This window comes from Alligator sinensis, unplaced genomic scaffold, assembly GCF_000455745.1.
Source record: "Alligator sinensis unplaced genomic scaffold, ASM45574v1 scaffold153_1, whole genome shotgun sequence".
NCBI classification, from domain to species: Eukaryota; Metazoa; Chordata; order Crocodylia; family Alligatoridae; genus Alligator; species Alligator sinensis.
This window is the reverse complement of record NW_005842099.1, coordinates 2327412-2348843: the sequence shown is the minus strand read 5'-3', so window position 1 is coordinate 2348843 and position 21432 is coordinate 2327412. Positions and strand designations below refer to the sequence as shown.

Below are 21432 nucleotides of genomic sequence, written 5' to 3'. Positions count from 1 at the left end.
GCAGGAATGTGTGTTTCCCAGGGACAAGTAGCAGCAGCCTACCTTGTGCCACTGCTACTTGTTCTGGGGAATGCCCATGCCATGAACACTCTGGCATGCGGCAGGTCATCCTGGGTGAGGTAGGGAGGCTGGGGCCAGCAACTGTGCTGGCTTCAGCAGCCTTACCTAGGATCCTGGGGGCCTCCAGGATCTGTAGCTGCAGCAGGAAGCCTGATTAGCAGCTGGAGTGTGGCCCTGGCTGGCCAGGCTCTGGTTTCGGGTGGTGCCTGCTGCTGCCACATGCGCCAGGGTCCTGATCCGTTATATTTACTAGGATTGTACAAAGCTTTGGTCCCTGATTCAATTTGGCGGAAATTCGACCTGATTCAGTGGCCGAATCTCCAAATCGAATCAGAGGACCCTTAGACCCAGAAGTGGACCAGAAGTGCTTCCAGTCAGCTTCCAGGTCTGTTGGGTAGCATGCTGAGCCCCGCCCCACCGTGCCTCCCCTGGCTCGGCAACTGGTGCCTCCTGGGTCTGGGAGGGGGCACCTGGGGTCCCCCCACGGACAATTGCCTAGCTGGGGAGGCATGGGGGGGCCCCTCCCACACACTTCCTGGTGGACCCGGAAGTGCACCGGAACTACTTCCAGTGCACTTCTGAGTTTGCCACTGAGCACGTAGAGGGCCCCCCGCACTCCTGTGGGATGCTTCATCCGCCCCAGCATCGCAGCATTCACAAGCCATGCTGGTACCTTGAGTTATGTAGAAAAAACTTTTAAAGCCATGTCCGTTTCCGAATAGCTGATTCTCCGAATCAACGTTGAATCTTTGGATTCGGCTGAATCAAATCAGGGACACTGATCTGAATCAACAAATTGAATCACTGTCCCTGATTTGGGCCGAATCCAAATCTGAATCAAATAGGGCCTGCTTCGCACACCCTTAGTGTTTACTTCACCTACTGACATGAAGAGTGGTTAAAGTCTCTGAAAATCTGGCAAAGGCAGAGCTCTTGAGGAATCCTACTATCTTACATTTCTTCACTGTCACTTTCTTCCTCCCCAGGGGTTTGAACTAGGACAGGCAGAATGCTATTTATACATTTTATTTTGTAAATGTCTTTGTCTGTCAGCATAAATGAGGGACCTTGCCTAAGACAGATTTCTGGTGATAAATGCAGGCTTGATTAGAAAGTTTCAGGTAGCTTAGTTACAGTTTCCCCCAGTAGCATAACTAGGGCAGGGTGACTGGGGCAGCAGCCCTGGGTGCCAGCTTGGGGCAGGGAGGGATGGGAAAACAGCAGCTACTGTCAAAGCTACATGATTGCACCAGCAGCAGCTGGAAGTCTCTGCTGCCCTCATGCATCCCACTGGCTCAGGTGCCCAGTTGACTTGTTAGGCCTCTGATTTCCCTAAAGAACGCTATTAGCTTAGGATTTTATGTATGGGGCAAGGAAATACTTGCTCAAACTGTGAAGCATTAAACTCATTGCCACAGGGGATTGCTGAAGTCAAGAATTTAGGATTAGTTGAAAAATGGATTGGACACAGATGAGCCCTGCTGCCTCGAGAGCCACGCAATGCCATGTGCATTCTGCCACTGGGTGGGCATGGGGCACAGCGCAGCCCAGTGGTGGCAGGAACATGGCATTGCGCCACTCCCAGGGCAGCTGCAGCAGGGAGCAAAGCGCATACAGCTGCATCTGCCCCACACTCAGATGCGGGGGGGGCACGTGTCCGCCCCAGACCTCCGCTTGTTCCACCACCCAACCCAGCTAGGGCCCCACTCACCCCTGGTCCTGCTACTGCCTGTGCCCTGTTCCCTCCTTCGCTGCTGGGGCCTCCATCTGCCCACCCCACATTGGAAGTGAGAGGGGGAGTGGGGCTGGGGCAGGGACAGGCCCTGCCCAGCTGGGATGGGGCGTGGGACAGAGCCATTAGTGGCTTATCCAGGGGACGCCTGGCACAGGGACAGGGTGGCAGCTCCCACCGCTCTACACACCCCAGGAGGACATGGTGGCATGTGCCCTGGATCTGTGTGCAGGGCAACAGCAGGCTGCTGCTGTGGGTTGGGGCCGGGGCAGCGCTGGGCTTTTCCTGATGGGGGGGTTGTGCCATGCTGCACTCAGGGTGGGTGGCGACAGCACTGAGAGGAGGGCTTGTGGGGGCTATGGCAAATTTTGGGGTGGCTGCAGCACCCCCGGGAGCCCCCCTCCCAGTGCTGCCCACCCCAAGCACAGCCCAGTCCAGCCCACGCCACCCAGCCCCCACCAGGAAGAGTCCAGCACTGCCTCAGTCACAGCCCACAGCGGCAGCCTGCCCTTTCCCCGTGTACAGATCCAGGGGCACATGCCCCTCTGCCTTCCCAGGATGCATGTAGCAGCAAGAGCTGTGCCCCATGAATGAGTCACTCGCAGGTCCATCCCACGCCCCGCCCCAGCTGTCCAGCATTTGGCCCTGCCCCTGCCCCACTCCCTCCCTCACCAGTGGGGCCTTGGTCTGCCCCCTGCCCCCCTCTTCCCGTCACAGAATAGATTGATACTTGTCTGCCATGCTGGCAATCCTAGCTGCATGCACACCCTTCCCCACCCCTGCTGCAGCCACCCGAAGCCCACAGCTAAACTGCCTTGCAGCCCTACCCACTGCCCTGCATTTGGGGGAGCTAAGCCCCGTTAGCCCCAGCCTTCTGCTGCCTATGTCCCCAAGCCCAAGCTGGGGAAGCACCTGCTCACTAGCTGCCTCCCTGGGTGACCCTGGGGAGGTGCTGCTGCCACAGAGGTAAGGACTGGGGCCCTCTGCAGCTCAGGGGACACTTGGCCTACTGATAGCTGGCCCCCTAGCCGTGGGAGATGTGGGCAGGCTCCACCAAAAAAAAAAAAAAAAAAAAAATCAGGTCACTCGCTGTAACAGTGATGGAAGCCCCTAAACTGAAATGGTGGGGTTTTAATTGTCACAATTAAAAACTCACCATTTCAATTTAAGGGACTATGCCCCTGTCACATGTACAGGTGCCCTTAGAGACCAGATTGAGACCTAATAGGAGGTCATATTATCTCATGCTTCTATCTGGGATTCTTGCACCCTTTTCTCAAGTATTAGATGGACCTCAGGGTTAATCTAGTGTGATAGGTCCTATGTGTGCTGTATGTTTGTAATTGCTAGTTGTGCCCTGCTATGCTAAGCACTTTCTAAAGAAAGAAAAACATGATCTTTGCCCTGAGGAGCTCACAAAATAAAAATATTTTTCCCAGTTCCCTTTAGCATTTGTTTGGCAGGAAATACATGCTTTCCAGCTTTGTAAAAACTTTTGTTTCAGTTTACTGGACTTCAGTATTTTTGGTCAGAAGTTCAGTCTTACAAACATTCACATTTCATAACTTCTCATGACTTTAAAAGAAATGCTCCAAAACCTAGGCTATGTCTGTGATGTAGGTGACATCACATGTCTGTGATGTAGGTAGTAAGATCTTTGGGGCAGCAATCATTTATCATCCTTGTCTGTTTGAAGAGCACCAATAATCAGTAGTTATTCAAATGATAAGTCCCAAAAGAATTGCTGAAATACTTGCAAGGGTGCCAGAAATTAGGAGTTTGTATTGACTCAAGTATGATGAAGCAAAAGAGAATCACTTTACTCTAGATATTCGCAGGACAGAATGCACAAGTATTAGCATCAAGTGTAGAAAAGAAAAATCCCCAAAGGCTTAAGCAAAATCTAAAGTTATAAAAAAAAAAAAATCTAAATTTATTAGGGAACAAGATGGCCTACAAAGTTTGTTTCCCCACTCGCTTCCCACCTCCCCCCCACTCGTTAATTATTCGTGGGTTTTTTCCCCTTATACAATAAGTGTAATGTTACTGGCATTTGGTTGGTTGGCTGTTTAAGGAATCAAAGGAATGTCAGAAAAAACTCAGCGAAGGACTGTGTCAATTTCTAAACTTACTGATAAAAAAACAACATATGGCTTATTATTCTGATCTACAGCAGGAGTACTGCATACTCAGATAAGCAGAACCACAATATAATCCACAGATTTTCATATAGGGTCTATTTTTTTCCAGCCTCTGACTTTTAACAATACAAAGATGGGAGAATACTGCAAAAATAGTATTTGTGACTAGTTAGGCAAATAACATTAACTAGTTTGTTTCAGTGTTATTTGCCATAATTTGGTGGGAGTGGGGAGGGCTTTTTGGTTCTTGGTTTTATTTTTCCCTTTTCAACTTTTGTATGAGTTAAGTATGTGTGAAGTTTCACATAGATCCCATGTGAAGCAGGAAACTAGTTAGCCTAAATAAGAGTAACCTAAGTCCATATGTTTTGGAAGGAAAAATACTAAAGATACTTGGGCAAATAGGCATGCCTCCATACATTGTTTAAATCCTGATCAAACAGCCAATGGAAAAGTTTGGTTGAAATATCATTCAGGCAGTAAACAGAAGCAAAATCATGAAGCTTAGATGACCTATCACATGAAACAGACAATGAGTACTTTATACAGTTGCCTCAGTGGAATGTTTACATGCTTTCCATCGGCAGAAATTAGTTGATACGCTGTTTAGGGTGCGTCTACACATGATGCTAGGTCACCGTAGCAACGCGCTATGGCAACATAGTGTCTGTGGGCAAAAACTGTGACACCGCAGCTATGTCTCCATAGTGATGCACTCCTTTGTTAAAGCACATCACTACAGTGATGTAGTGTTTAAAAATAACTGTGCATGGTGCACACAGCACAGTATGGGCTATTACTGCACCATCTTTTAGTACTTTCAAAAGGAAGTACTAAGTGACAGCGCAGTAACAGCGGCGCCATAGTGACACATGTAGATGCTAGGGCTATGCGAAGCTTCGGTTGCTGATTCAGTTCAGAGGAGATTCAGCCCAACTCGGCGGCCAAATCTCTAAATCCAAATCGAATCAGGAGACACATTAAACTCTCTGAATCAAATTGGAAGCCTCTGATTCAATTTGGAGAGATTCTATGATTCGGCCATAGACACAGCTTTATATGTTTTTTCTACATACCTCAAGGTAGCAGGCATAGCTCAAGAATGCTGAGATGGTGGGGCAGATGGAGTGTCCCACGGGAGCACGGGGGGTCCCCCACATGTGGGATCCCCCTCCAGCTGATCGCTGAGCTGGGGACCTCCCCCGCACACTCGGTGGCAGACCTGGAAGTGGACCGGAAGTACTTCTGGGTCCACCACCAAGTGCACAGGGGACCCCTCCATGCTCCCATGGGACACACCATCTGCCCCACCATCTCAGCGTTCATGAGCCACACCTGGTACCTCGAGGTACGTAGAAAAAACATAAAGTTGTGTCTATGGCCGAATCGCTAATTCTCTGAATCAGAATCGAATCTTCAGATTCACTTGAATCAAATTGGAACAGTGATCCAAATCAGTGAATCAAATCACTGTCCCCCGAATCAGGCTGAATCCAAATCCAAATCGAATATTGCCCACTTCACACACCCCTAGTAGACACTCCCTCAGTGAATGTTTTGGAATGACACACAGGTTTGTAGAAATGTAACCATTTGCAGAAAACTTGTTAGCAGATGAGGAGCTAAAAGTCTCAAATTGTGGCAACTTAGTAAAGGTGCACCAATATTGTCTTGGCCAGTACTGATAGCCAATTATTAAACAACTATATCGGCTGATACCAATCCAAAAACTGATTTACAGGAATGAAACCAGGTGGCATGGAGAGTAGCACCCTGCAGGTGGAGGGGTAGGGGCATGGCAGGGGTTGGAGATTGAGGCTCCCCTGGTGAGGGAAGAAGTAGGGCAGGAGCAGGGGCTGGGGGCACTGCCCATCCAGGGTGGTGAATGGGACCCTGGGGCCAGGGAGGGGAGTGGAAAGGAGCCGCAAGCAGCTTGTCCAGGGAATCGGAGACCCAGTGCTTAAAAATGGCGATGGTGGTGCTTGAACTAAAGCTTGTCAACTGAGCTTTAGTTCAAGCACTGCCACCACCATTTTTAAGCTCAGGGTTGCTTTTAGGAGTGGAGCCGAGTGGAGCAAGGGCAGAGGCAGGCTGCTTGTTGTGGACTCTCAGCTGTCCACCTGCCATGCTGCCTTTTCCACAGGAGTTGCTTGCTGACCCTGTGTCCCCTGCCTGCACAGCGGTGGGAGGCACAATTCTCCATCCCTATGGCTTCCGGGTGGGCGGGCAGGGGACACACAGCCAGCACATGGCTCCCAGGGGAAAGGCAGCAGGGTAGGCAGAGAACCCTGAGCCCACAGTGGGCAACCTGCCTCCACCCTTGCCCCACACACAAATCTGGGAGGGCACATGCCCCACATGCCTCCCCCAGGGGTGTATGCAGTGATGGGGTGTCACCGCCCCAGCCCCACCCCTGCACCCACTGGATAAGCCACCTGCGGCTCTGCCCCCACTCCCAACCCCAGCCCCAGCCCTGGGGTTCCATTCACCGACCTGGCTGAGTAGCATTCCTAGCCCCTGCCCTGTTGCCAACCTCACTCCCTCCCTTACTGCAGGGGACTTGATCTGCCCCTCCCTTCCCCTGCCACCAACACACACACACTCCTTCCCTTCTCCATGCCCCTTCACCTCCACAGACTTACCTGCAGGGCCCTGCTCTCCACACCACCCGGCTGAGTTCTGGCCACGTGCATGCTGCAGCTGCGCACATGCATGCAGCATTCAGGGTCCCATCCAGAAGGCATATTATATTTATTGGTACATTATTGGCTATACTGACCAAAAAAAGCCGATAGCCAATAATGTTAATTTTTCTTTTATCGGTGCCAATCTGATATGGCACTGATATATTGGTGCACCTCTAGGTACAAGTAATATGTACATGACTTAAAATGAAAGATTAGAAGATGGCGGGAACCTTTTCCCTTTTCAGTTTTTGTTACTTTCTGCCCTTTTAACAGCAAGGATATAGCCAGTTTCACTGTTCTCACTGTACATTCTTAATTGGTTTTCCTTTTTGTTTGTGTAGGTACTCTATCCAAGGAGGTGTGATTATTTTATTTTTGAAACTGGCTGGCTTTCCATTTGGGGATATAACTGTGCAAGTTCTGAGTTATCATTATTGCTTGAACTGCTCTTTCTGTAACTGAAACAGCTTGTTCTAAGTAGATTTGGATTCTCCAGCCAAGTACTGCTAAGCTTCACTAACAATATATTTTTCCTTGGTGATTAGAGGAAAAATTGTCAAAGTAGTTCAAGCCTCAGATGCAGGTTTTTTGCACCCAACCTTGCTCTCTTCTATTCGCTGTCCTATGGTCAAGAAATATGTCTAGTACGTGTACCCCATCTTTATAAAGCTTCCCGGGAGACTTTTTAGCAAAGCATATGCTCATTTTACACAATAGGCAGGGTGAACTGCACTTCAATATTGAGTCCTGTGTCTTTGTTTTCTTGGGTAGGTGTCGTCTTCCAGTAAGTAATGAATTTTGATCCTTTTAAACCAGGGGTGGGCAAAATATGGCCAAACTCCTCCTGCTTCGCCAACCCTAGCCAGCTTCCAGGACCTAGCCCTTGGGCAACCCTCACCCTGCCATGCACACACACATCCCCTCCACACACCTGCCCCCCACACGCACACTATATACAAGCATAAGACTTTATTTTGAGCTATTATGCAATTGCCTCTATATTTACTACTCAAAAAAAACATAAATCGGGACAAAACTTATTTTTTTAAATACAATTAAAATATGTTATAGTAGATATTTGATTTTTAGTATATGCTTTATTCTGCGTAATTTGTTAAAATGATATCTTCTGAAAGATTTTGTGTGTGCGGCCCTCAACAACTTGCCGAAACTCATTACGTGGCCCTCCAGCTGAAATAATTAACCCACCCCTGTTTTAAACTTAAGTGTTATTCTGTTGTTGTTATCATCATTGTAATACTGGGCAGTCTCCACCTAGAAGGTTACTACAAATGGTATGAAATGGCCATTGTACAGTAATATAACTAGGGATAGGTGAGCATGAGCAGTGCACCAACCCCAGGCACCGATTCAGAGGGGTGACAGAATGGTAGTCCCTAGGGATCCCAGACAGTAAAAGCAGCAGCTCAGCACAAGGCATTGCCCAGTGAATCCTTGAATTCTCCTTTTGAAGCTGGTGCACTACTTAGCTAAGTACGGAAAATATGAAAGGGCCAGGGGAAGGAAAGCAAGCTAAAGGGTATGTAGTTCAATGAGATGGGTCCTTCTTGAGGAGGCCCTAGTTTCTGGCTCTGGCCACAGCTGTTTATTTAATAAACATTAAATGCAAGGTCCAGAAAAGCCATTGGGAAGCAGGAGCAGGGGCTGGACTCAGAAGGCAAAAGGGAAAAGTATGGCACTGGCAAGAACTGGCTCTCTCCTGGCACACTTTACTTCAGAATTAGCAGTTCTCTGCCAGTGGCCATCTGCTGTTTGTCCTGACTAAACTTACTGTTTTGCGGGTTAATGGATCTGGAGTTTTTACTCTTGAGTTCAAATCCCTTTCTTTCTTGCATGCAAGTTTAAAGAAATAGGGGTACTAATGTTGTTCTCATTTAACTGTTCAAACAGACTAACTTTCTGGTGCTTATTCTGAGCTCCTTTCTCCTGCAGCCTGTGCGCTTCCTTCAAAGAGTCATGTAGGTGCCACACGTTCAAAACATGACAATTCTTACAGTGCACTTTTAATTAAAAAAGGGATCCAATCTTTCTGGTTTATTTTAATGGTATCTGTATAATTTCTAATTCTTATGGAATATAGCATTTGTTTTTCTTCTGTTGGATTTCCAGTACTTCCAGAATTCTGAATAGGATAAAAATTCTCCAGTGAGTAAGTGTTCTTGCCATTCTGTTGTCTCCTTGATTTACCAAGCACATGACTAAGATAGTCATTCCTCTTACAAAGTTGCACCCACTTGCAGGTCCCTTTTTATAATCCCTAGTATTAAATATCATGGCCTTTATGACTTTCAGCTATGGTATTTAATTTCATAACTGAATCTAAATGCCTGACAGAAGAATAACAAACTTGTTATGTTTTCATAGCACCTTTCATCTCAAAAGTTCATATAGGGCTTGAAAAATTGTATACTCTATTCGTGCACTGGGGCAAGCTGTATTAATATGATAAACACTGTCACTTGTGGAGCTGCATTCTCTCTCTGCAAGATATTCCATCTTTTACACATGGGCCAGTTAAAACTTGTGTACTTTTCGAGTCTCACTTAATGCCTAGTTTGAAATTTTAAATTGGACTTCAGTGATAAATAGGCTTTGTATCAGCCAGGTGCATGGGGGTAAAATTCTTCTGTGGTCCAATTCAAGAGGAAGATACATTTATCCTTCAGTGTATCAAATATAGGTATTCCCTAACACACGGGTGCTCAATCCTTGGCTTGTGGGCAAAATCCATCCTTTGGAGTCATGTCATCCCTATGGAGGATCCATCCTTTGGAGCACATGGGGATCCCTATGGGTCCAAAAATTTGGCAGCGGGGGAGGGGTTCCTGATCCTCTGCTGGCAAACTTCAAGACACATGGAAAGCCTCAGAGGCCAGATAGCATGGCTTTGCACACTAGAGTGGGCACATAAGGTGGCTCAGGGCCTGATCCTGGCATGTGGGTCTGGGTGGAGGTAGTGCAGGGCACCAGAGTCTGTTCCTGGTTTATGGGGCCAGCAGATGATGCTGGCATATAATCCCATTACGCGGGGCCAGCGTGGGGCCTAATCCCAATGCACAAAGCCTGAGCCTAGTATACAGGGGCTGGCCAAAGCTGTGCAGAGTCTGATCCTGGCACTTACGACTCAGTACAGCCACACACCACTCATCTAGCCCATGGGACCAGAAGCTTGAGCAGAATTGTGCTAGAATGTATCAGCTGCTCACACTCTGTCCCAAACTACTATGTCTAATGTGATAAAGTGAAGACTCATCCTATCCATGGACACAGTATGAGATAAGTGGGTAACCAGAATAGTATTGCAGACATTCAGATTTGGCTAGGACACTTCAGTTCCTTAGCTCCTTTCATCTTCTGTTGTAGTTGTGGGTGTCAAGCTGGACATAAAAAGTATAAATTCCCAGGCCTTGCCTTTTATATCTCATCCAAAGACACACCAGTATTTAAAGATAAAATAAAAAATAAAAAACTGGTCTCAAAGAAAAGCTAGCAAATTTTTAAGAAACGTTTTGTCTCCTGCCTCTAAAAATATAACTATTCCTCCTTTACATGTATAGCTGCAGTGTAATATCTTTGCTAAAAAGAAATTAAAACTGCTGAGTCATATCAAATATTTATTAAGCCTTAGAATACTGCAGCATTATGAAATCCAAATGCTAAAAGGTCAGAAAATTCTTTGCTAAAATTAAAGACATTTGAAATTATGTAAATACAGAGTGAAGATCCCCAAGAAATCCAAGATGTGCATACATGTTTTTGTGTGGATTCTTGACTGGGAAAATCAGCCTGAGGCCTGCAGTCACCTCTCAATACTGGAACTTTGCCAAGTGTTGCTCATATAAGAGAATAAGGACATGCTGTTACTTTCTTTGTGCAAGTGGTAGAGGTCTGTGCTTCTACTGCAGAAGACTCAAAGGCCACTTCCAGATGTGCATGAATGTTTGGTTCCCCAGGGATAACTAGCAGCAGCACACCTTGTGCCGTTGCTTGTTGTCTTTGGGAAACACTTGTGCCTCATGTGCACTGTCACACAGCAAGTTACCCTGGGTGGGGTAGGGGAGTCTGGGGCCAGCCCAGTGCTGGCCCCAGAAGCCTTAACTGGAGTCCTGGGGGCCTCCTAGGGCTGCAGCAGTGATGATCATTGCAGCATGGAGAACAACAAAACGAGTGGTATGTGACGCTGCAGACGTGTCTGGACGCAGCCAAAGGGTTCAGTCCCTTTGTGGGCTGTGAAAAATCTGTTGTCTTGCCATGACTTGGATAGCTCCCTAGTTCTAAGTAGAACCTTCCCCTTCTAGGCACTGCAGTGCTGTCAAACCACCACTGGGGTAATAATGAGTATCCAACCCAGCTGTTTTCTGCTCCCCCTTCTCAATCATAGAAGTCATAGAAATTAAAGGCTAGAAGGAACCTTGAAAGATTGAGTCCGATCCTCATTCTCTGGGCAGGAATACTGCTGTCACCAAAGGAAGAAAATTGTCCAGCTCTTTAAACGTGGTGGGAGAACTGCCTCCCAAGCATTCAGCCAAGGACACTGTGGTCAAATGCAGGCACTAGAGCATTGGTTCTCAACCTATTTGCTATAGTGGGTTACACGTGCAGCTCTCAATGTGTTACGTGGTTCACATCCACACAACTTACTTCCCGTGTATCTATTTTAAAATGATTTAACGGGATGTCACACGGGCTGCAGTGGTGTGCTGATTGAGCTGCGTGTGGCTCATGGGCCACAGGTTGAGAATCACTGCACTAGAGATTGTAGCAGTAAAGCTCTGGCTGCATACCAGAGCAGCCCGTTGTCATGTGGGGATTGGGATGGAGGGAGAGAGAACAGTGCAATGTAGCATTTCTGAGGACCAGACACCAATTGCAGAAAGCTTTGTGTCTGCACATAACACCGAACCAGTACATGGAAAACCAATTAAAAAAAGACTTGATTATCCAAACATATTTTTTTAATGGTTCAGGAGGTTCAAACCAGTCTAACCTGGAATGCATTTCTAGATAAAGTACGTTCAAACTAATATAAGTGTTATATCTGTCTGAACCCATAGAGTTCCTTGTTCAGAATTTGAAGAAAGGGTTTTTTTGTGATTCTTTATCATACTTTATCAGTATCACTTGACAAATAGTTGTCCACCAGCTCTTAAAGAAAGCTGTTGTGATGGCAATACCTGACAACACAGGAATCTTGTTAAGAAGGACTGTGCTTATTTGTGAAAATGAAGAGCTTGTTCCCTCCCCCCTCCCCAACACTTTTCACATAAAGTAGTTATCATTTCAATCTTGCATTTTGTAAATACTACTAATTACTTAGTAATATCCCTGAAAATTACTGGTTTTTTACATTATATACCTATAAATATGTTTCTTCTTTTGCTTTCATGGGTTCTCTCTCCAATTTCCATAGCAGTAACTGGGGAAACCAGATAATGTTAAGTCCAATGTGACCACTTCTGAAATACGCCACTAAACATGTGGGAGCATAAGGACATAACCTTTGTTAATAAGAGTTATACAAGAAAAATGAGGAAAAATTGCTTATGGCAACATTTTAAAATCTCTAACAAGGGAAAAAAAATCTCTTGTCATACCCAGTTAGTATATCTGCACTGGACACTATAATACCATAATCTCATTATTAGCCCTGTGGAGTTTATCACCTTTCAGGAACTGTTTCAGACTCTTGACCTATTGACAAATTTTGCAATGTGTACTGGGGCTTTACATTCCAACGGGATGCAAACACCTTTGATAAACTTTGTCATGTTCAACAGTGGCAGGAACATTTTGACGTTCTTATTTATAAGATAAGTACTCTAGCTTTCCGGTAACTCTCCTGTGTACTAGATCTTATTAAGGTAGGAAACTAACTTAAAATTACAAGTGGGCTTTGGAAAGCGATGTGAAGAACAAGTGCTAAGACTTCTCAGTCAATGAATTATGTTTTTTATTTCTGAGAGGCTTGGACTCAAAAGAACATCATAGATTCTTGGCATGTAAGGCCAGAAGAGACCATTAGGTCATTTCATCTGGCCTTCTGTATAACACAGGCCATTAAATTCCATGCAGTTATCCGTGTACTGAACTACATAACTTGTGGCTGGCTAAGGCCCCTGGCAGATGTTACACTCAAGACATGATTAACCCAGACACATGTTCATGCAATTAATGATGCGATAAAACTGGGAATAAGCCATAAAGTTATTACACAAAATATGTGTAATAACACAAAATATGTGTAATAACTTTATGGCTGGTTCCCATCATGCCTTTAATTGAGCATGTGGCCAGGCCATTCAGCTGATTGGGACTCCCAGCCTCAGAGCCATATCAGAGTGCTTGACTCCCATTTACTTCCAAGGCTAGAAGAGCTGATCAACTAACTGCAACTGCCAGCCTTGGGGATGCACTGGAGCCCTTGGCTCCACTGCTCTCTGAAGGCTGGGAGGGCCAATCAGCTGACTGCCACTCCAAGGTAGGTGCCCTGGGCATCTGGCTTGCTACTCACCAGTGCAGAGGGAGCCCAAGATCATGCAGGCAATAGGGTACAATTGGCATCTGATACCTAATTCCACAATTGTGCCTTCTGTCATGTACATGTAGCATGGCAGAAGGCACAGTTATTGAGACTGAGGATCAGATCCCATTGCACCTTTTAATTAAACATCTGGTAGGGGCCTAAACTATATGTTGGGAAGAGGTTTTGCAGTTTTGATCTGAAGATATCCAGAGTTGGAGAATCCCACACTTCTGGCAATTTGTTTCAATGGCAAATCACCTTCACATCCACTTTCACACATATAAGGCACACATAAACATGTGACATTTTTGATTCACATTTTTCTGGCCTCAGTTGCCACTCATTGCCTTTTATCCCATCTATAACATTCTTCTTTTAAATTAAGGAACCCCTGAGCGCCTGGTACACCCTGCCTGTGAATGTACTCATGTGCTGAAATCCAGGCATCTCAATATTTTTAATAATTTAAACACTGACCTCTCTAAGTTTTTTACAGTAAGTCATTTTCTCCAGCTGTCAAATAATTTCTGTGGCTCTCTTCTAAATCCTCTCCAATTTTGCAACATCCTGTTTTTAAAACACGGACACCCGGACCAAAGGTGGCATGCCAGTATTGATTGGGTAAAAGAGAGAGATTAAATCACTATCATACTCATATTTGCTTTGTATTCCAGGATCTTTTTTGCCACAGCATTACAGCAGGTACGCACAGTGAGTTTTTTGTCCATTATGAATGCTTTTCAGAGCACCTGCTTTCCAGGCCACGCTCCCTGCTTTTTATAGACATGTCCTGCATACATCTATTTCTAGATGTAAAAACTTACATTTGGCCATATTCAACAAGTTTTGTTTATCAGGTTTGCTCTATAAGACAGCCTGGTTCTCACTGTCTCATTGTGAAGTTTGTTTGAAGTAAGACTGCTTCCTGGTCAGGGTTGAAAATATTGAATAGCTTCCTTTCAGAATTGCGTTAGAAACATCCCCATTCAGTGATGAATCCTCATAGACAGCTACTCTCTAAGACCTGTCAGGTAGCCAGTTCCTAATCTGTTTATTGTGTTTTACTAAATATTGTGTAGTGTTAATATTTTAAATAGAAAGTTGTGCCTGACAGAAGTCCAAAGCATTTTATACTTCTATGCATATTGGATAAGGGCATAAGTCACTTAACTGACTAACACAAGGGTGGTGGTTCTGATTTTCTTTGTTTTGTTTTGTTTTTGCCAATTGCTTACACTCAAACAAATATCACTCACCTGTATATCAGTTAAGTTCAGAAACAATTTAACCTCACAGGAACTCTTCTGTCCCACTGTCTCCTCTGTTTAAGGGCTTAGTTGGTGAAATTGACAAGAAGCTATCAATTTCAAGGCTTCTAAAGCAGCCTTGAATTGACTGGGTCCTGTGGATTTGGAGGGTGCTGTTGGAGGTATAAGATGTTCTGACCCAAAAAGTAAGGCGTTCTAGTGGGGTGCAAAAAGCTTAGCACAGGCTATTCCTTTAATTAATTAACATTGTTTACAGTGAGGTCAGGCAAGAACATACTCCAGGTAAGCACCTAGCCTTTTTTACAGACTGAGGGCTAGGCGCTTAGCGGAAATGTACTACTTATTACATCCCTACTATTACCTTTACCAAAGCTACAGTTGTATCAAAGATTGAAGTCTGGGTTGTTTGCCATGAAAACTATTTTCAATAAAACTATTTTGACAAGCATTAATTGTATTTCTGTCTGTTAATCCTTTATCACATGAATCCCATACCAGCTATATTGTCATTTTACCTGGGTTTGATGGTTAAACTAATGAGCTTATAGTTGGGTCACCCCAATTCCCTTTATTTAAAATACAGACAAAACATTAGAAGTTTTTCAGTCTTTTAGGTATTTCTTCCATATCCCAGTGTTTATTAAAAATCAACATCAGCATGACAGAGATCTCCCCCAACTATTTCAGGACTTTTGTATACAAGTTACCTGGGCCTGCAAAGTATATAACCATTTATTCCAAGTAGATGCATTTTAACATCCGCCCTAGTTACCAATGGACTGAAAAGTACCTATTTATGCAAAATCAAGACAAGAATTATTTTCTCCCATTAAACATGGTGGGGGGGCTCATCTTAGATTTGAGTACAAGGCCGTTTTGTAGGGAAGAGGAGTAAGGCAGTTGCTGCAGCTCTGACTCCATCCCTGAACTGGAGTTGGGATCAGAGTCAAAACTGCAGCAGCTGCCTGAACCCCTTACCCCTGAAGCCTCTGCTCTCCCTTCTGCTTACCATTTGATGCAGCCCCAGCCCCACTCTGGCCTGGGGTGCTGAGAATAGGGTAGCAGCAGGGGGCTCAGGCACCACAGGGACATAGCAGGCTCTGAGACATGCAGGCACCAGGTGGGACAGGTTGGGTGGGTGGGAGCAGGCAGGTGGGTGGGGGCAGGCAACAGGCTCCCAGACATGCAGGCACCAGGTGGGACAGGTTGGGTGAAAAGGGGTGGAGGTAAGGTCACTTGCCCTCTGGCTGCTTGCTTCCTCACTGCCTGCCCCCTTATTGCTGCTTTCTCTGCTCTTGCAGTGTGGGGGATGAATTTAAGATGACCCTCTAATAGTTGGATTCAAGCATGTAAAATTGTAACAAATTTACACATTTCCCATGTAAAAATCTAATTATTGGGGTCACCTTAAGTTCAAAGTTATCTTGGATCAGGTAAATATGGTATTTCATCATCCTCATTTGATAAGTATATAGCATCCTGCTTCCTTCCAAATACAGAACAGAAATATTTATTGAGTTCCTCTTTCATTTCCTGTTATTGATTGTGGTTTTATCATCTCAAACTAGTTAATAGGACTAGTTAACAGGCATCACCCTTGCTAGAATTCCTGCATTTCTATTATACCCTATTTTCTCACATATAACACACCCCTGAATAAGGCATGCACCTTAATTTTGAAAGGCAGAATTGAAGAAAAAAGATTTTTTTTTTTAAATATTGGTACCAGTAAGTAACAGAGTACCAGCCTCTGCAGCATGTGTCCCCTGTGCAACATGTATAGGTTTATTTTTGCTTTCCCCTGGCAGAGGCAGGTACTGCTATTACCACATATCCTTGCTTGTAGTTGTCATTGGCAATCCCTCAATTTGAGGATGATCTCTACCACAGCTCATTGATTGGTCTTGAGGTGACTTATTAGCCCAGTCCTTGATCCACAGACCCATCTGCAGAAGTTGCAAGTCTTTCTGCAGGGGAGAATAAGCAGGCTGTTTTTCCATTTCCTTCTTCTGTTCTTCTCCCCTGCTTTGAGAGCAAGATGCTTTACCTTGAAACAAGCTGCTGCTTAGGTGAGGTTGTGGTGCCACTACAGTCAGCTCTTGATGTTTTCTTGAAGTATGCCTTCAATGTGTTCTTGTAGTGTTTCCTGTAGCCACCGTGAGATCTCAGGCCATTACTAAGCTAGGAATAGAGCACCTTTTTTGAGAGCCAAGAATTTGGCATCTGCACACAAGCTGCCTATACATATGCTCATTGGCATTCTAATTGGAGCATGTTGGAGCAGACTCTATTAATGGAATTCTAAGTAGAATGCTCCAGCATTGCTGCAGCATCATGTGTATTAAGTCCCCACACATTTTTAAATGGCCACAGGGAGCTTTTATCTAAACCTCCTCGAATGAGGTTTCGATAAAGCCATCCCATGGCCATTTTTAAATGTGCAGGGAATTAATACACGTGATGGTGAGGCATTTTAATTAGAGCAGCTGCCCAGGAACCACTCTAATTAAAACAGTCCTCCCTTCCCACCTCTGAGCACATGTATAGACAGCCAATCTCAATTTGGCCGGTCCGGCAAAGTTGGTAGTTGAGGATTACTGACTCAATGCTGGTAACATTGGCTTTGGCAAGGACGCTGGCATTTGCATGGCAATCTTCCCATTAAATGTGGAGGATTTTCTGGAGGCTCCCATTAAATGTGGAGTGATACCTCTCCAGGTTCTTGAGACAACTATGGTAGATCACCCACTTTTCACATCCATAGAGGACAGCAGGGATGATAACTGAATTGTAGACCTGGGTCTTGGTGTCCTTCCAGAGATCACAATAAATAAAGACACATCAAAGCATTTTCCCAAAGGAAGCACTTGCACACTGGATCTGTGCTGGATCACCTCATCAATGTTCACTCTCTGAGAGAGGTGGCTACTGAGGTAACGGAAGTGCACAACTACTTCCAGGGTCTTTTCCCTCAGTGGTAATTTGGGGAGGGGAGTCATATTCCTGGCCTGGGACAGGCTAATAGAGCATTTTAGTTTTCTTAACATTGAGAAAGAGGCCCAAAGTTCGGTAGGGTTGTCCGCAAAGATCCCGTGCATTTTGAGCATTTTCCTCAGTGTGCGCAAGGTTGGCACAGTTGGTGTATTGAAGATTAAGGATGGCTGCTTTGAGTACTTTGGTCTTCGACCAAAAATGTCCCAGATTGAAGAGCCCTCCATCCGTTCAGTATGTTATGTCCATTTCAGAAGAAAGGCAGTCCTTAATGAGAACCAAGATGACTATCAAAAAATGGAGATCGTTATGATGTTGGCATTCCTCAGGTCCCCAAGGATTTCTTTGTTGTTCCAAATTTGTAGAATAAACTCACTCCAATATACATTGCAACTTCTAGGAGCTGAATTTTTGGGGGGGAAATGTGCATGTTGCATGCAAGGAACTATGATAACTCTTTCTTGTTGTCCTTTGCTTTCTCAGCCATGCATTTTTCTCTGATTTCTTTAGGCTCATCAATTTCTTACACACTGTAATTTCTGATTTATATTGATTCCTATTTTTCCCCCTTTTGTGCATGTTTCCTTCTTATTTCTATTCCAGCCTCAGTTAGCCACTGAACCAAGATAAGCTTTTAATCAAAGCTGTCCTCTGTCAGGCTTGTTGGAATCCTGGTTCCATTGCTACAAACTTCTAAGTAAGGTAGAATAAGTGGCTCGATAATCCAAATGCTGAAAGCTGCTTTGCATGAATAGACCCTTATTCTTGTATTAGGGATTGTTGAAATTTAATGAGATTCTGTATGATCTTTGGGCAGGTTTCAGGATCAAGTGTACATAGTTACTTTTTTCCCCTTCATTGTTTAACGTAACATGAATTTTGAAAAAACCCCAGTATTTTATCTTGTATATCCTAGATGCCTGTAGTCTTTAGATTTGAGGAATACATTGACAATGGTTAGGTGTATACATGCATTTGTACTTTTTTGTTACTTAAGGATGCTCTTCTTTTAAACCTTTTTTTTCTGAATGTATCTGACTTTTATTTATATATATATTTTTTAATGATTTTTAAAGTAAAAACTTTCTACGGCTATACCTACCCATTTAAGCTCAGGTGTGGTACGATTACTATTCCATTGTACACCTAGGATAAGCAGAACAGAAAGAACTCAATCCTGCAAGGTGGGATAGATAAACGTGGATAGGAACATAAAGAAAATCGGACCCTGTTAAATTAAACTACCATGACTAAGTACTTTATTCTTTCTCATTCAAGCCCTATAGGATCAATTAACATTGAACCCTTTGTGTTAAAAGAGACTAGCTTAAAACTACAAACGGTTCCTGTTGTGTGATGGTCTCTGAGAAGCCCTATGTGGTTGTACCAGCTAGGGACTCCCTCCCTTTGACCTCTGACCTCCAGTAATCTGCATAGAGGAATGACAGGCATTCAGTTGAACAGGAACAGTCGAGCTGGTCTGCAGCAGGAGGAGGTGGACTTACAACCAGCGTGCGTGAGGCAGAAGTTACAGGCTGATAGTAAGACAGCGAGCCCAGAAGAGAGGTGAAATGAACCCTTGGAAACATATGTGGCAGAGAATACATGATCAGAGGACCAGGAGAGCTGCATGATTGTTGGACACCGGCCCTCTTAAAGGTTAAGAAATGGGCCAGACCTCAGTCTCCACTCTGTCTGAGCAAGCCAGTGGTGAGTAGTACTGTACAGCAGCGGCAAGCCATTCTGCTGGACTCCCCGAAGTGTTTGCTCAGTGGTCTCCGTAGTTCCTCTTTCTTTAGTTAAAGGGGACTCAAATCGCAATCAGTTTAACTTGCCGTATTTTGGGGTGACCTATTCATTCCCTTAGAAGGATGGAGGAGTGGAGCTTTACTGAATTCTTTGTCAAAGAAAAGTAGAATGCCTTTGGGGTTACAGCAGAGTCTGCCTTAAAGGGACAGCACACTTTCTTTTCTTTTTTTTCTCCCTAAGAGGATGCTGTGGTTTTTTGCTTGCATTATTTGAATCCTGTTCTGTGTGTTTAGCCCCAGTTAGATCAGGACTAGCCTTTTTATTTCCTTTAAAACATTAGCTATTAGATGCATGTTACTTGTGTTTGTTAAAAATGTTGTTGTCTTTTGAAGTCCGGTACTGTTTATCTGAGGGGCAAAAAACTGGTGCTTTTGTTGCTCTGCTTCAAAACATGTGTAAGAAAGTAGTACAATGGAGTTCTGCTGTCTACAAAAGCTTCTCAACGCCTATTCCTAATGCATTTACATTGGTTTGAGGTGTGCATTTCCTTTCTTTTTTTCCCCACTTTGTCTCTGCGTAGTACAAACACCATCCAGCCGTACTAAAGCTTCTAAAGTCTTTACCCTTTATTCATAGTTCACTTGAAATTGCTAAAAAGCCATCAGGCAAACAAAACTGATGTGTAATCAAACAATGCTTTGTTGAAAGCATTAACAAGCTCTCCTCGAGCTGTCATGTGTTGTCTCTCCTGTTTCCCCTAACATTCTTTTTGTTTCATAATTAAAAAAAAAAAAAGGAAGGAAGGGACCTCTGGCTCTTGTCCCAGCAGAACGGATAGCAACTCACCCATCTGGTTGCTTTTGGCTCTCTCAGATTTTATGTGTAAGCAGATGATTAAAAAATAAATAGCATGTGAGTGGAATTTTTTACAAAGCAGTTGTAGTTGTTTGCAAATTAACTTTTTGGAGAGAATGTTAAATATCTGCTGTTTTGGGGAAGAGGCATTGGTAGAACCTGATGTGTTTGTAGTTCCTGAACAACAGATCAGCTAAACCCCCGTAATAAGAAAAGAGAAGAGAACAGAAACTCTAAATTAGCACTGCCAAGGTTTGAAATTTCCTGTGAAAACCTCACTGTGCTCAGATTTTTTTTAACAGCCCCTTCCTTTACCATCATTTAAAAAAACACACACAGAAAACCCAGCCAGTAATAAAACTGAACCCTGTGAATACTTTGAACTTTATTCCTAGTTTGTGTAGTGCTGTAAATAGAGGAATCCTTTGCAAAACAAGAGTCATGTGGCAAACTCTTCTTTTTCTTTACTGTTTATTCATGGTGCCACAGCGCGTTTGCGAATGGTGTTACATAAACATGGAGATTTTCTGGAAAAGTAGATTGTGTTGCAGATTTTGAGTTCTAATCCAGTTGGAAGAGAATGTTGAAAATTCCTTCCCCCAACCTACTTCATCGTCCAGCTGAGAGAGAGAAAGTTGGCCATATTAGAGACTTTTAGCCATGTTTTTGAAGATCTCACCTAACAAGAATCACATTAAAATTGCACCAAGGTAGCTGTTGTATCAGATAAACTTTTTTGTTAAACTTCTTTTACAAAAATGTGTCCCAAATATTGTGTACAAGCATAGTTTGAAAAAGTTTTCCTGTGGATATGGTTCCTATACCTTGATCAATCTTATCTCTAGTATCTATACTCTCTCCAGAGAACCTTAATAGAGGATAATTGTGCTGCAGCTAGAATTCCAACTACATAAAAAAAATCTGAATCCTCTTAACTGAAAACAGCATTTTCAATCAGGAACAACAGAAGAGAACCAGCTGAAAAATGTAGATTACATTGACGTTGCCTGACATTGCAAATGAGTTATGACTATTTTTACAGACAAGCATGATGCTGGATTTAAAGTACCCTAAGGCCAGGTACAGACATTACACTTTTACCAGTATAAGTGATCGGAAAATATACTCATAACAAGACAGAAGTTTGGCGCACACAGCGTGGTTTAAAAATGGTGGAACCCAGTCTGAGATTTGCTTCCCCCCCCAGGATGAATGTGTGTTCTGTTTGCTACCTATCTAAACTGTGCTGCTTGCAGAAAATCGCATAACAGATCAATTCCTCCTCAGGCATTTTGAATGTCTGTACCTAGCTTAATAATAAAACTATACTAGTAATATGATAAAGCCTTGAGAGAGTTTTGCAGAACTGCAGTGAGTTTCTCCATATTTTCATCCAGAGGAAGAC

At 44.1% G+C, this 21432-nt stretch overlaps 1 protein-coding gene across 3 annotated transcripts in view; it reads left to right on the top strand.

Moving 5' to 3' along the window:
• PHACTR2 (phosphatase and actin regulator 2) overlaps positions 1 to 21432 on the top strand; it is a 240140-nt gene that overhangs the window by 92107 nt on the left and 126601 nt on the right. The window contains exon 1 of one of the 3 annotated variants that reach the window (XM_006024243.3): positions 18905 to 19133. The exons of the other annotated variants lie outside the window; for them this stretch is intronic. Coding sequence (XP_006024305.1) covers positions 19091 to 19133 — 43 coding nt within the window. The 5' untranslated portion in view covers positions 18905 to 19090. Of the gene's footprint in view, positions 1 to 18904; positions 19134 to 21432 lie in introns of those variants that run through there. 3 annotated transcript variants of the gene reach the window in all.